This window comes from Caretta caretta, chromosome 7, assembly GCF_965140235.1.
Source record: "Caretta caretta isolate rCarCar2 chromosome 7, rCarCar1.hap1, whole genome shotgun sequence".
Lineage (NCBI taxonomy): Eukaryota > Metazoa > Chordata > Testudines > Cheloniidae > Caretta > Caretta caretta.
Window position 1 is genome coordinate 101,353,557 of NC_134212.1, and position 14,217 is coordinate 101,367,773.

Genomic DNA, 14,217 nt, shown 5'->3' on the forward strand with positions numbered 1-14,217 from the left:
AAATCCTGTGTGATTATTTTTTTTTCTGTTTAAACAAACTAAAGTTAAGTCTTTTATGTAGCTGGAACTGTTATTTTCACTATTTGAAATAAAATATGATTGGCCAAGACAGAGAACAGCATCTGTCAAGTTTATATTCCTTGCTTTGATAATCATGCTGCTGAGCTTCGGGTTGGTAATGCAGATCTCAAAACAATAGGGTGGAAGAACTCCATATTGCAAAGGAATGATGATGAGAAAAAGAAGAGCTGAATCAAACTTTCATTGACATAGTTCTACTCTTAGCGATAAATCTGCTATGCGGCAGGTCTCAGACAGATCAATATCAAATACTCAGTAGAAGTGAAGGATTATTTTGGCTGAAATGTAGAAATGTTAATCCCCTGCATACTTACAATATTCTATTAGTGACTCCACCCCACCTTCAAGTTGGGGTAAACAGATCTCCAAATGGATGCAAGACTTGCCACCAAAAAAAGAAAGTTTGTTATCAACTCATCACTCCAAATATTTGAACTAATCTGTGCTGACATTGGATGAAATGACCATTTCAGGCTCAAAATATATAATGTCTCTTAGAAGTAGGATAGCTGACAACAGCCTCCTCAGCTATGGAAACACCTGTTTTTTTGGCTGTTATATGATACCTGCTTTAATATGGGCCATCTCTTAAACTAGCAACTGTAGATGGAAAGCAGTGTCATGAGTCAATACATAAGTCATTTAATTTACAAGCACATGCAACAGGCTACCAAATTTTGCAGCCCTTACTGCTATCTTTTGGAACCTAACATTTTGGTAAACATAATGTCAAGGTTCCTTCCCCACTCTGAACTCTAGGGTACAGATGTGGGGACCTGCATGATAGACCCCATAAGCTCATTCTTACCAGCTTACGTTAAAAACTTCCCCAAGGTACAAATTTTGCCTTGTCCTTGAACCCTATGCTGTCACCACCAAGTGTGTTAAAGAACAGGGAAAGAGCCCACTTGGAGACATCTTCCCCTAAAATATCCCCCCAAGCCCTACACCCCTTTTCCTGGGGAAGGCTTGATAAATATCCTCACCAATTTGTACAGGTGAACACAGACCCAAACCCTTGGATCTTAAGAACAATGAAAAATCAATCAGGTTCTTAAAAGAAGAATTTTAATTAAAGAAAAGATAAGAGAATCACCTCTGTAAAATCAGGATGGTAAATACCTTACAGGGTAATCAGATTTAAACCATAGAGAATCCCTCTAGGCAAAACCTTAAGTTAAAAAAAGACACAAAAACAGGAATATACATTCCATTCAGCAAAGTGTATTTTACCAGTCATTAAACAAAAGGAAATAACACATTTCTAGATAGATTATTTACTAACAGAAGTTCTGAGACTGCATTTCTGATCTGTTCCCAGCAAAAGCAACAGACAGACCGACAGACCCTTTGTTATCCCCCCTTCCCCAGCTTTGAAAGTATCTTGTCTCCTCATTGGTCATTTTGGTCAGGTGCCAACAAGGTTATCCTAGCTTCTTAACCCTTTACAGGTGAAAGGGTTCTGCCTCTGGCCAGGAGGGATTTTATAGCACTGTATACAGAAAGGTGGTTACCCTTCCCTTTATTTTTATGACACATAAGTTACTGGAGGCTCCAGCAGAGAAATTGCGTAATATTTGGCCTTTTGTGACATAACATTTCTGGAAAACATTATCTCACATAATCCCTCCTGGAACAATATTTTGGATTAATTATTGTGGTTCTGTTCATTCAGCACAAACATAAATGTGCTTTACATCATGTTAGTGCCAGTTAAGAGAATACTGCGTGCATCTGAAGAATAGCCACAGGCTCCATTTTATGTTTGATAGCTGCCACAATAGAAAGACTGCAATCTTAGAGCAGGCAGAACTAAGTTATCACTCACCTACCTGGCCAAAAGGGATTCTTGTACTAACTGGATCCTCTCCATTTTCCTAACTTGGCTGGAAAGGGGAAGAGGATAACCCTCTGGATGGCCCTGGATCTCTCTTCAGGGATGAGAAAAGAAAGGAGCTTCCTGGCCCCAGCCCATTCCCCATACTTGGGAAGAAGGAGAGAGAGTGACTAGTCAGCCACTGAGGGGAGAGGGTGACTCACTGAGCATGTGTGTGGAAGTGTTAAAAGACAACAGCAGTGCTCAAAGTATGTTAATGCTAATATGACAATTCTGATATCCAGATCTTCCTGACTTCCAAATTTCTGGTCCCATATACATCCCTAGAATTTGTGGATGAAGATTTTAGTGGACATATATCCAGAACACAGACTTACCTGGCACATAAATATGCAGTTTATGTGTACATAAGCACAGCTATGGCACTATATAGATAATAAAGAAAATAATGAATTTTACCAACATTACCAATCATAACAACCTGAATAATACCTTTTTCATTTAGAATCATAGAATAGAATCATAGAATATCAGGGTTGGAAGGGAACTCAAGAGGTCATCTAGTCCAACCCCCTGCTCAAAGCAGGATCAATCCCCAATTTTTGCCCCAGATCCCTAAATGGCCCCCTCAAGGATTGAACTCACAACCCTGGGTTTAGCAGGCCAATGCTCAAACCACTGAGCTATCCCTCCCCCAAATTTGCAGTTCTCATATCTGTTGTCTACTAAACCCATTGTCCTCTAAGCCAATTAACATCAGAATCTTATGATTGTAATTATTTGTACTGACATAATAGTTTTAATGGTAATGTATATTATATTAGCAAAAGTATGTTTCACAATTGTATGGTAAGGTACGTACAGTATCCTAGGGGCCTGTGACCTGTCCCCGACATATTCAGAGTTACAGGGGATAGGGTTAAGCCACATAGTTTCTTCTAAAATCGATAGGAGTTGAGTGGCTAAATCCTGACCTATTCAACTCTTTGAAAAGTGAGGAGCAAGTGTGGTTTTGTGGTGCTTCAAGTGTTGGTTTTGGCTTTGTGTCAAGGCTGCTCTGGGAACAATGCACTGAAGCAACATCAGAGCAGTACTCTTGAGATTGCACATAAAAGTCAGTTGGGGGAGGGAAGGGCAAGAGATAGTGCCCCGTGTAACATAGTGACTATTGCTGTACAATCTGCTCAGTTTGAAATTGTCTAGTGGCTGATCTGAAAACAGGACATAATAAAAGCAGTATTCCTGCCAATACCTGATGGAGATATTCTATTTGCTGAAGTGGTAGCTACATATATTTCTGGAGAAGAAGCTTCCTTACATGTTAACAAAGAATCATGTTGCTTGGCCAGGGCCCAGTTCTTAGGTCTCGTACAATCCCTTTGTGAAACTCTGGTGGTGCAAAGGAGCCATAATGATGGCTTAATCAGCTACCTAGGAATTACCCCAAGTAAGAGGAGTCCTTGGACATGTAGACCTGCAGAGCCGGTTTAGTGAATCTGTGCCACCACCCTTACAGTCCCCAATACAGGGGGCATGGCTGGGAAAAGGGTGAGTTGCTATTGCACTTGTGTACTCCAGCTATTCCTGGCTACCAGAGCACACTTGTGGGCCAGGCTGCTCTGAAATAGTGGTGGGCTGAACTTCCCCCCAGAACAGCCCCAAAACTAGGTTCTGCACTGAGTGTATCTAGGCCAGACCTGAAAATTGAGATCCAGGCATTTTATTTCCACAACTGAGCTACATTATTAACTCTAGAACTATGTAGAAGGGAGATTATATTTTAAAGATCTTCATATTTTGCACAACTCTTTGTCAAAGGTAGACAACATAATTTAAAACCCTTTTTAAAAATGTGTCTGATTTGTGAACTTATATGCCAGTTTTCCCCTCAGGATAAATATAAATGAAAGTGTTACAGGACCCTTAAAAACAGGGCTATTATAAGGGAAATGCTAACAAATTCTCTGGTATAGTGGCATTGCTGGGCTGTTCTGCTCATTCAAAAGTAGCTCGGAATGACCTTACAAAGTTGCAGCTATAATGTTAAATGAAAGTAAAATGTGTGCCACTATTGCGGAGGTTTGTTTATGGTGTGACCTAAATTAAAGTGGCAATTTGTTTTATTTTGGTTTGTTTTCTAATTAGTCAAAGCTGGTGGGAGTAATTTTATAACAAAACATATCAGTATAACTGAAGCACAATGACTAAAAGAAGATCTGACTTATAAGGTAATTAAAATTTGAGGTCTTGAGGTATTTGACCATGTCACTACATAGCATATTTACAGCAGTATCCATGTTTTCAGGAGTAGTAATTTACACTCTTGCATTTTTGGAAAGATTTCAGTTATTTTTTCCTTGCTATGTATAGGCATACAGTGTTCTCCGAACCATCAACAGTTAGGCTGTCCTTGGACTATGAGCCTTTAAGTTCCATAGCTGAACTCAGAGAAATTATGTACAAAAGCTTTATGGAATTATAGAATGTTTTAGCACGTTTAATGCTGCATTGTTATCTTTTATGCTGTATGTCATTAATTTAGTAAGCAGATACCTACCTTCTTTTCTCCCCAAGAGCCATAAGTACGTGCATAGATCCTGGAAAAACTTCAAGCATGTTTTTTTCTATTTGTCATAGTTTCAAAAAGAGCAGAATACTTAGGATGGAATTAAAACATGACCTCAAAGGAAAGCAAAATTAGAATAAGTGGGTGCTGAGAATGTGCCTTCAGTGCATTGAAAAAATGCTATACCACACCTTCGTTATGATCCATTTAAAAACACAGGTGCTTAATCTGATTTGAAAATTGTAAATAAAAATGCAATATAATATTTGAGAAGATAACTCATCACAGCCTTGCTAGTGGCTCTGTTCTAGTGAGGGTTCGGAGGGATCCTTCCTACTGCCAACGTACTGGCCACAGTTGCAATCCTTCTGCTTCTACCACCCACTCAAAAAGAGGCAGGGAAAGGCAGGATTTAGGGCTTTGAACTTCCCCCCACCTTGGCTCCAGCCAGTGCAGTTTGCTGGTGATGTAGGGGAGTGAATGCATCTTTCACACTGCACCTTCTTAATGCTCCCTTTGAAGTTCTTGCATTTTCCCCTACACCGGGGATCTCAAACTCAAATCACCACCAGGGCCACATGAGGACTAATACATTGGCCCAAGGGCCGCATCACTGACACCTTTTCATACAAAGATACAAAATCCCCCCCCTGCTCTAGCCCCAGCCCCGCCCCCACTCCACCCCTTTCATGAGGCTCCACCCCTGCCCCGCCTCTTCCCAACGCTGCCCCGCCCCCATTCCAACCCTTTCTCCGAAGTCCCCACCCCAACTCTGCCCCCTCCCTGCCCCTATTCCAACCTCTTCCCCAAATCCCTGCCCCAGCTCCGCCTCTTCTCTGCCTCCTTACCTGAGCACGCTGTGTTTGCAGAGAGTGAGCAATAAAAGGTCTGATTCAGTTTAATTTGAAACAGTTTCTAATTTGGCTACCTGCCCTTGAACAGTCTTTTGCACTCTTCCCCCATCCAGAGCCTTTTTTTAAAAAGGGATGAATTTGCTTTTGAAGCAAAGCTGGACTCATATTCAGCACAGCATTTTGAAAGATCACAGTATGTGAAAACACTTCTCCACTTCATGTAACATTTTTAATGAAATATTTGTAATATCCTGAAACAATCATATATCATTAACTAATTTCCATCACTGGTATTGACATCACTGGAATTGTCAATGGGAATTTTCTGTGTGTTATGGGGAGTAGAATTGCTTTGAAGTGAACCATTGTGCAGGTCAGAAAGAAACACTTTTCCCTCTAACCATATCCTCTTGTTTTGAACTTTGCACAGTACTCCAAATTGCATTAATTTTTTGGTATCGTTCATTTAACCAGATCTGCCATTTTTAGTAACCCGTTATTTTAATAACTTATACTAGTTTGACATCTTTGTCCACATTGACACCTTTTCCTTTTGCTTATTTCTACTTTATTCTACTTAAAATAACTAATGTTATTTTAAGATTATAGTAAAAGTCAGTTTTACATGTGAACAGCTTCTTGCATGTTCTATTTTTCCAAGCAAAAATGTATACATTTCAATCATATTTATATTTCTGTCCTTCCAGATGTGCCCTGACTTGTTTTATGTGCCATGTATTGCTCAAATGAAGACCAGTATTTCAGGTTTATTTCTACTTTTGCATGCTGGTACCCATCCTAGATATTCCAGCTGTTCAGTGCATCACAGTCCCCTTTTATATTATGTATCATCTACTTCTGACCCAGGTTTGGTACAATCACTGTCATTTACTATGATTTGATCTTCATCACACATCTAATATTAACAAAACATTCACAGTGTGATAGCTACAGTAATTATAACATTCTAGCATATCCTAAGATGCTACCACTCCTTCATGGACTGTATTAGGTATTTGTGAAGAGATAATCTGGTATACTGTATTCTGAATATCGTTTTTATTACATAAACCTTGAAGGCGAATGCTGAGATTTGTCAGAGTTTTTGATTGCAACAAAGTTGTGGTGAAACAAGACAGTAAGGAATTCTGTTGGAAATAAAATCTTAAATGGGATTCAATTCTTCATGAATAACAGTTGGATACAAGATTAGAATCATTGAATAACAGAGTTGGAAGGGACCTCTGGAGGCCATCTAGTCCAATCCCCTGCCCAGAGCAGGACCAATCCCAACTAAATCATCCCAGCCAGGGCTTTGTCAAGCCTGACCTTAAAAACTTCTAAGGAAGGGGATTCCACCACCTCCCTAGGTAACGCATTCCAGTGTTTCACCACCCTCCTAGTGAAAAAGTTTTTCCTAATATCCAACCTAAATCTCCCCCACTGCAACTTGAGACCATTACTCCTTGTCCTGTCATCTGCTATCACTGAGAATAGTCTAGATCCATCCTCTTTGGATCCACCTTTCAAATCACCTTTTAATTGATGATTAACTCATTTGTCTTTATTGTCTTACATTAAAAAATGCTAGACTAATTTAATTGTTTAACAGTAAACATATCCTCTAATTTTTCATCAGAGGAATTATTTATCTTTGACAGAAGAACAGTAGCAGTCTAAAGCATAGTATTTAAATTTCTGTTCATAGTCATAGAAACCAGAGATGGAAAAGACCTATTAAGTCATCTTGCCCATCACACTGCTAGGGCAGGATTGTTCCTTACAGTGCATTTTCCTAAAACTTTCCCTGCTCTATTTTTAAAAAACCCTTAGTAATGGTGCTTTGACTGCTTCTGTTAGGACACTATTACTCAGTAATAATGTGTTCACAGGATTAGTTCCATTAAACTAATATTATGCTTTGGGAAAAAATGTAGTTTTCACTGTTGTTTTCTTCTTCTGATTACCTATCTTAAAATAAATATTATGATTCTGATTTCATTCTGTTCCTTTTTCATTATTTAAGCAAGTTACACTGTTCAAGATCATTAATCTTGCATTTTTTTCATCATACTGTAATAGCTCATGCTGCCCAACAATCATTATCTTAGTGCCACTTGTCACAGAGTTTTCTATCCATCAATCCCACTTCAGAGTTGTGGGTCTGCAACAGCTCCCTCATTCCACTGGGGCTTCGGTCCTTCTTCATTTTATTCTAGTGCCAGATCTATTGGGATTCTGTATTCGAGATCGCAGCCCTTTCACTACCATAACGTCAGTGTGTTTAAGGAAGAGCCTGAGTGAAAAATCCTAGAAATCCTCTACAGCCAATTTTTTCATTCTTCTATGCTAACCTAGTGTTTGCTCTTCTGCTGTCTAATATTGTCACTTCATACATTGCCATAGAACACAAAAAGCCAGTGATAAGACCAAACTCGTAAAATTAAGGCTTGAAAGGTCAAATACTTAGATTATAACCCTTAGAGCCTAATTCTGTAAAGTACTGACAAGCGTCAACTGATATTTAAGTCAATAGGCCAGATTCTTCCCTCATTTTCACATAGTATAAAATCCAGAGTAACTCCATGGACTTCAGTGGAATTATTCCAGATTTACTTCATGTAAATGGGGCCACCCCTATCCTCTGATGCTCTCAGACTCCATCAGTAACTAGCAACTTCTTGTGAATTTATTTATATTCCCATCACCAACACCAATACAATCTCATGCAGCAAAGTATTTACAGTGTTTCTTGCCCTTTCCCACAGGGCCAGGGAGGATCAGACATCTCCCTTCCTTGGGATCTCAGCACATACTGAGCTCAACTTGGCCAAGTCCTCCCCGCTTACTTTCTTTCTATGTCATCTTTTATACCCCTCAACTACTCCTGGGGGAATTCTGCACCAAAAAATTAAAAATTCTGCAACAACCAATTAAAAATTCTGCACACAATATTTTCAAATTCTGCAAAATTCTGCATAGTTTATTTGTCAAAATAACACAATATAATCACAAGATGATTCACCAGTTTCAATTATTTTGGGTCATTTATTTAAAAATATCTGTCAGCAAGTATGTCTGTAACAATACAGACAAAAAAAAGATTTAGGAAATTTTTTTTTTACAAATAGATTCCTTACTAGGCCTATCAGTACAGAACTCTGAGTAATAATTCATATAAACTACAATACAGAACTGTATTTCCTGCACCCCTCAGAAGCAGTGCAAAGGCTTGGGGGAGTTAGGGGTAACGGAGGAGCTGAGAGAAAGGGAAGTAATTGCTGGGAAGGCGCGTGGGTGTGAACTTGGAGGGTTGTTGGGTATGGGTGGTAAAAGTGTGGAACAGGTTTTTTGCGGGAGTGGGGAAGGATTATTAGGGAGCTTCCCCCATGCAGACCCTGGATGACCCCTAGCCTCTCCCATTCTGTCAGGCACATCTGCCCCTGTCCACATGTGTCCCACCGCCCACACTCAGACACCCATTCCCCCCATCCCTGTGTGGCCCTGCACCCCCTCCCCTTGTCTCCCTATGGCCCTGCAACTCCCTTCCCCTGTGGCCCATTGTCTCCACTCCCATTCAGCCCCTGCCCCAGTCTGTCCTTCCCCACTAGCCCTTATGAGCCCCTGTCTGATCCTCCAGCAGTCTCACACTGTCTGTCTCCCCATAGCCCCTGTCTCCTGACCTTGCCTGACAGGTGCTGTGAAGAAGGCAGGCTCTTTCTCTTCCTTAGCTGGCTGGGAACTGCTGCTCTGTCATTCACCACAGCACCCCTGGTGGGCAAAAGGCAGAACTGCAGCAACTTTCCAGCCAAAGTTATTTTCTGCTGATGCTGCTCTGTTCTAGCACCATAGCACCCTTCGGTGGGCAAAAGGTGGAACTGCAGCAACTTTTTGGCAAAGCTTTTTTCTGCACAAAAATTTAAAATATGCATGGCTCATTAATTATGCACATGTGCCGTGGCGCAGAATTCCCCCAGGAATACCCTCATCTGATGGCAATTGGTTCATCAGCTCTCCCAGACTGATCAATGAATTTGCTGCATATCTGGAATCAGCCTCCTCCAGTGGAGCTGACTGGTGTCTAAGCCCTGGTCTACACTAGGACTTTAGGTCGAATTTAGCAGCGTTAAATCGATGTAAACCTGCACCCGTCCACACAATGAAGCCCTTTATTTCGACTTAAAGGGCTCTTAAAATCGATTTCCTTACTCCACCCCTGACAAGTGGATTAGCGCTTAAATCGACGTTGCCGGCTCGAATTTGGGGTACTGTGGACACAATTCGATGGTATTGGCCTCTGGGAGCTATCCCAGAGTGCTCCATTATGACCGCTCTGGACAGCACTCTCAACTCAGATGCACTGGCCAGGTAGACAGGAAAAGAACCGCGAACTTTTGAATCTCATTTCCTGTTTGGCCAGCGTGGCAAGCTGCAGGTGATCATGCAGAGCTCATCAGCACAGGTGACCATGATGGAGTCCCAGAATCGCAAAAGAGCTCCAGCATGGACCGAACGGGAGGTACGGGATCTGATCGCTGTTTGGGGAGAGGAATCCGTGCTATCAGAACTCCGTTCCAGTTTTCGAAATGCCAAAACCTTTGTGAAAATCTCCCAGGGCATGAAGGACAGAGGCCATAACAGGGACCCGAAGCAGTGCCGCGTGAAACTGAAGGAGCTGAGGCAAGCCTACCAGAAAACCAGAGAGGCGAACAGCCGCTCTGGGTCAGAGCCCCAAACATGCCGCTTCTATGATGAGCTGCATGCCATTTTAGGGGGTTCAGCCACCACTACCCCAGCCATGTTGTTTGACTCCTTCAATGGAGATGGAGGCAATACGGAAGCAGGTTTTGGGGACGAAGAAGATGATGATGAGGAGGAGGTTGTAGATAGCTCACAGCAAGCAAGCGGAGAAACCGGTTTTCCCGACAGCCAGGAACTGTTTCTCACCCTAGACCTGGAGCCAGTACCCCCCGAACCCACCCAAGGCTGCCTCCTGGACCCAGCAGGCGGAGAAGGGACCTCTGGTGAGTGTACCTTTTAAAATACTATACATGGTTTAAAAGCAAGCATGTGAAAGGATTACTTTGCCCTGGCATTTGCGGTTCTCCTAGATGTAGTCCTAAAGCCTTTGCAAAAGGTTTCTGGGGAGGGCAGCCTTATTGCGTCCTTCATGGTAGGACACTTTACCACTCCAGGCCAGTAACACGTACTCGGGAATCATTGTAGAACAAAGCATTGCAGTGTATGTTTGCTGGCATTCAAACAACATCCGTTCTTTATCTCTCTGTGTTATCCTCAGGAGAGTGAGATATAATTCATGGTCACCTGGTTGAAATAGAGTGCTTTTCTTCAGGGGACACTCAGAGGAGCCCATTCCTGCTGGGCTGTTTGCCTGTGGCTAAACAGAAATGTTCCCCGCTGTTAGCCACAGGGAGGGGGGAAGGTTGAGGGGGTAGTCACGCGGTGGGAGGAGGCAAAATGCAACCTGTAACGAAAGCACATGTGCTATGTATGTAATGTTAACAGCAAGGTTTACCCTGAAAGAGTGTAGCCACTGTTTTATAAAATGTGTCTTTTTAAATACCGCTGTCCCTTTTTTTTTCTCCACCAGCTGCATGTGTTTCAATGATCACAGGATCTTCTCCTTCCCAGAGGCTAGTGAAGCTTAGAAAGAAAAAAAAACGCACTCGCGATGAAATGTTCTCCGAGCTCATGCTGTCCTCCCACACTGACAGAGCACAGACGAATGCGTGGAGGCAAATAATGTCAGAGTGCAGGAAAGCACAAAATGACCGGGAGGAGAGGTGGCGGGCTGAAGAGAGTAAGTGGCGGGCTGAAGACAGGGCTGAAGCTCAAATGTGGCGGCAGCGTGATGAGAGGAGGCAGGATTCAATGCTGAGGCTGCTGCAGGACCAAACCAGTATGCTCCAGTGTATGGTTGAGCTGCAGCAAAGGCAGCTGGAGCACAGACTGCCACTGCTGCCCCTCTGTAACCAACCGCCCTCCTCCCCAAGTTCCATAGCCTCCACACCCAGACGCCCAAGAACGCGGTGGGGGGGCCTCTGGCCAACCAGCCACTCCACCACAGAGGATTGCCCAAAAAAAAGAAGGCTGTCATTCAATAAATTTTAAAGTTGTAAACTTTTAAAGTGCTGTGCTTAAAGTGCTGTGTGGCATTTTCCTTCCCTCCTCCTCCACCCCTCCTGGGCTACCTTGGTAGTCATCCCCCTATTTGTGTGATGAATGAATAAAGAATGCATGAATGTGAAGCAACAATGACTTTATTGCCTCTGCAAGCGGTGATTGAAGGGAGGAGGGGCGGGTGGTTAGCTTACAGGGAAGTAGAGTGAACCAAGGGGCGGGAGCTTTCATCAAGGAGAAACAAACAGAACTTTCACACCGTAGCCTGGCCAGTCATGACACTGGCTTTCAAAGCTTCTCTGATGCGTACCGCGCCCTCCAGTGCTCTTCTAACCGCCCTGGTGTCTGGCTGCGCGTAACCAGCAGCCAGGCGATTTGCCTCAACCTCCCACCCCGCCATAAACGTCTCCCCCTTATTCTCACAGATATTGTGGAGCACACAGCAAGCAGTAATAACAGTGGGAATATTGGTTTCGCTGAGGTCTAAGCGAGTCAGTAAACTGCGCCAGCGCGCCTTTAAACGTCCAAATGCACATTCTACCACCATTCTGCACTTGCTCAGCCTGTAGTTGAACAGCTCCTGACTACTGTCCAGGCTGCCTGTGTACAGCTTTATGAGCCATGGCATTAAGGGGTAGGCTGGGTCCCCAAGGATACATATAGGCATTTCAACATCCCCAACAGTTATTTTCTGGTCTGGGAATAAAGTCCCTTCCTGCAGCTTTTGAAACAGACCAGAGTTCCTGAAGATGCGAGCGTCATGTACCTTTCCCGGCCATCCCACATTGATGTTGGTGAAACGGCCCTTGTGATCCACCAGAGCTTGCAGCACTATCGAAAAGTACCCCTTGCGGTTTATGTACTTGGCGGCTTGGTGCTCCAGTGCCAAGATAGGGATATGGGTTCCGTCTATAGCCCCACCACAGTTAGGGAATCCCATTGCAGCAAAGCCATCCACTATGACCTGCACATTTCCCAGGGTCACTACCCTTGATATCAGCAGATCTTTGATTGCATGGGCTACTTGCATCACAGCAGCCCCCACAGTAGATTTGCCCACTCCAAATTGATTCCCAACTGACCGGTAGCTGTCTGGCGTTGCAAGCTTCCACAGGGCTATCGCCACTCGCTTCTCAACTGTGAGGGCTGCTCTCATCTTGGTATTCATGCGCCTCAGGGCAGGGGAAAGCAAGTCACAAAGTTCCATGAAAGTGCCCTTACGCATGTGAAAGTTTCGCAGCCACTGGGAATCGTCCCAGACCTGCAACACTATGCGGTCCCACCAGTCTGTGCTTGTTTCCCGAGCCCAGAATCGGCGTTCCACAGCATGAACCTGCCCCATTAGCACCATGATGCATGCATTGGCAGGGCCCATGCTTTCAGAGAAATCTGTGTCCATGTCCTGATCACTCACGTGACCGCGCTGACGTCGCCTCCTCGCCCGGTATCACTTTGCCAGGTTCTGGTGCTGCATATACTGCTGGATAATGCGTGTGGTGTTTAATGTGCTCCTAATTGCCAAAGTGAGCTGAGCGGCCTCCATGCTTGCCTTGGTATGGCGTCCGCACAGAAGAAAGGCGCGGAACGATTGTCTGCCGTTGCTCTGACGGAGGGAGGGGCGACTGACGACACGGCTTACAGGGTTGGCTTCAGGGAGCTAAAATCAACAAAGGGGGTGCCTGTACATCAAGGAGTATTTCAGGCAGGACTTCACGGAGGGTTCCAATAAGAAATGGTGCACCTAAGTTATCGTTCTTATTGGAACAAGGAGGTTAGCCTGGCCTCTGATTGATACATGGCTAGATTTACCTCGCTGCACCTTCTCTGTGAGTGACTGCAGTGTGACCTAGAGGAATGAGTCCCCTAGACAGGGGAGGAGGCAAATGAGTACAAAACAAATCTGGTCTATTTCTTGTTTTGACCCACTCCATCTATCTTTTACATCTTTGGCTGGCAGCAGACGGTGCAGAAGGACTGCATGCCATCCACATCTCATGGCTGCTCGACAGAAGATGGTACAGTACGACTGCTAGCCATCCTCATCTCTTGCCTGCCTGGCAGAAGATGGTACAGTACGACTGCTAGCAGTCCGTATCGCCTGCCCGCTCACCATAAGACGGTTCAATAGGACTGACTGCAGGACTAAAGAGAATGACCTGGTCAAGAGAATGACCTAGGTGGTGGTGTTTGGGTGTGGTTTGTGTTTCCCTGATTAACAGGATTTAGGTGGGAAGGCTATGACAGATTCAGAGGTGGCAGTGGGAGTGACCCATGTAGCAGATGACACAATGAAGATGACTGGATGTGGAAGCTGTGGTATGTACATGATCCTGGAGGGGGCACCTGGTAAGAGTTTTGTCTGCATGAAATGCCGTCTGATAGAGCTGATGGAGGAAAAGATCAGAGGTTTGGAGATGCAGGTGGAAAGTCTGGTAGAGTTTAGGAAGGAGTTTGAGCAGATTATGGAGCAAAGACATGAGGTATCTGAAGGGAAAAGCTCAGACTTGCAGATGGAAGCAGGACTAGGGAATTCTGAGGGGAGACTGGGTGAGGAAAGTGGTCAGTGGAAGCATGTGACTAAAAGAACTAGGCAGAGGAAAAGACGGGCTAGTGAAGGAGAAATAGAGCTTCAGAATAGGTTTGCAGAGTTGGAAAATGACGAAGGGGCTCAGCAGGTAGTCACTGAAGGTGACAGGGCAAGGAAGAAGAGAAGAGCGGTTAGTCCTATAGGAAAAGGG

At 43.9% G+C, this 14,217-nt stretch overlaps 1 protein-coding gene and 1 long non-coding RNA gene across 2 annotated transcripts in view; both read left to right on the forward strand.

The window, feature by feature from the left end:
- LOC142072826 (uncharacterized) overlaps positions 1-14,217 on the forward strand; it is a 68,937-nt gene that overhangs the window by 36,338 nt on the left and 18,382 nt on the right. The window lies entirely within an intron of this gene.
- Positions 9,780-11,487, forward strand: LOC142072656 (uncharacterized). The gene is made up of 2 exons (XM_075130138.1): positions 9,780-10,362; positions 10,950-11,487. Exons 1-2 carry the CDS (start codon positions 9,780-9,782, stop codon positions 11,468-11,470), a joined length of 1,104 nt encoding a protein of 367 aa, XP_074986239.1. The 3' UTR covers positions 11,471-11,487.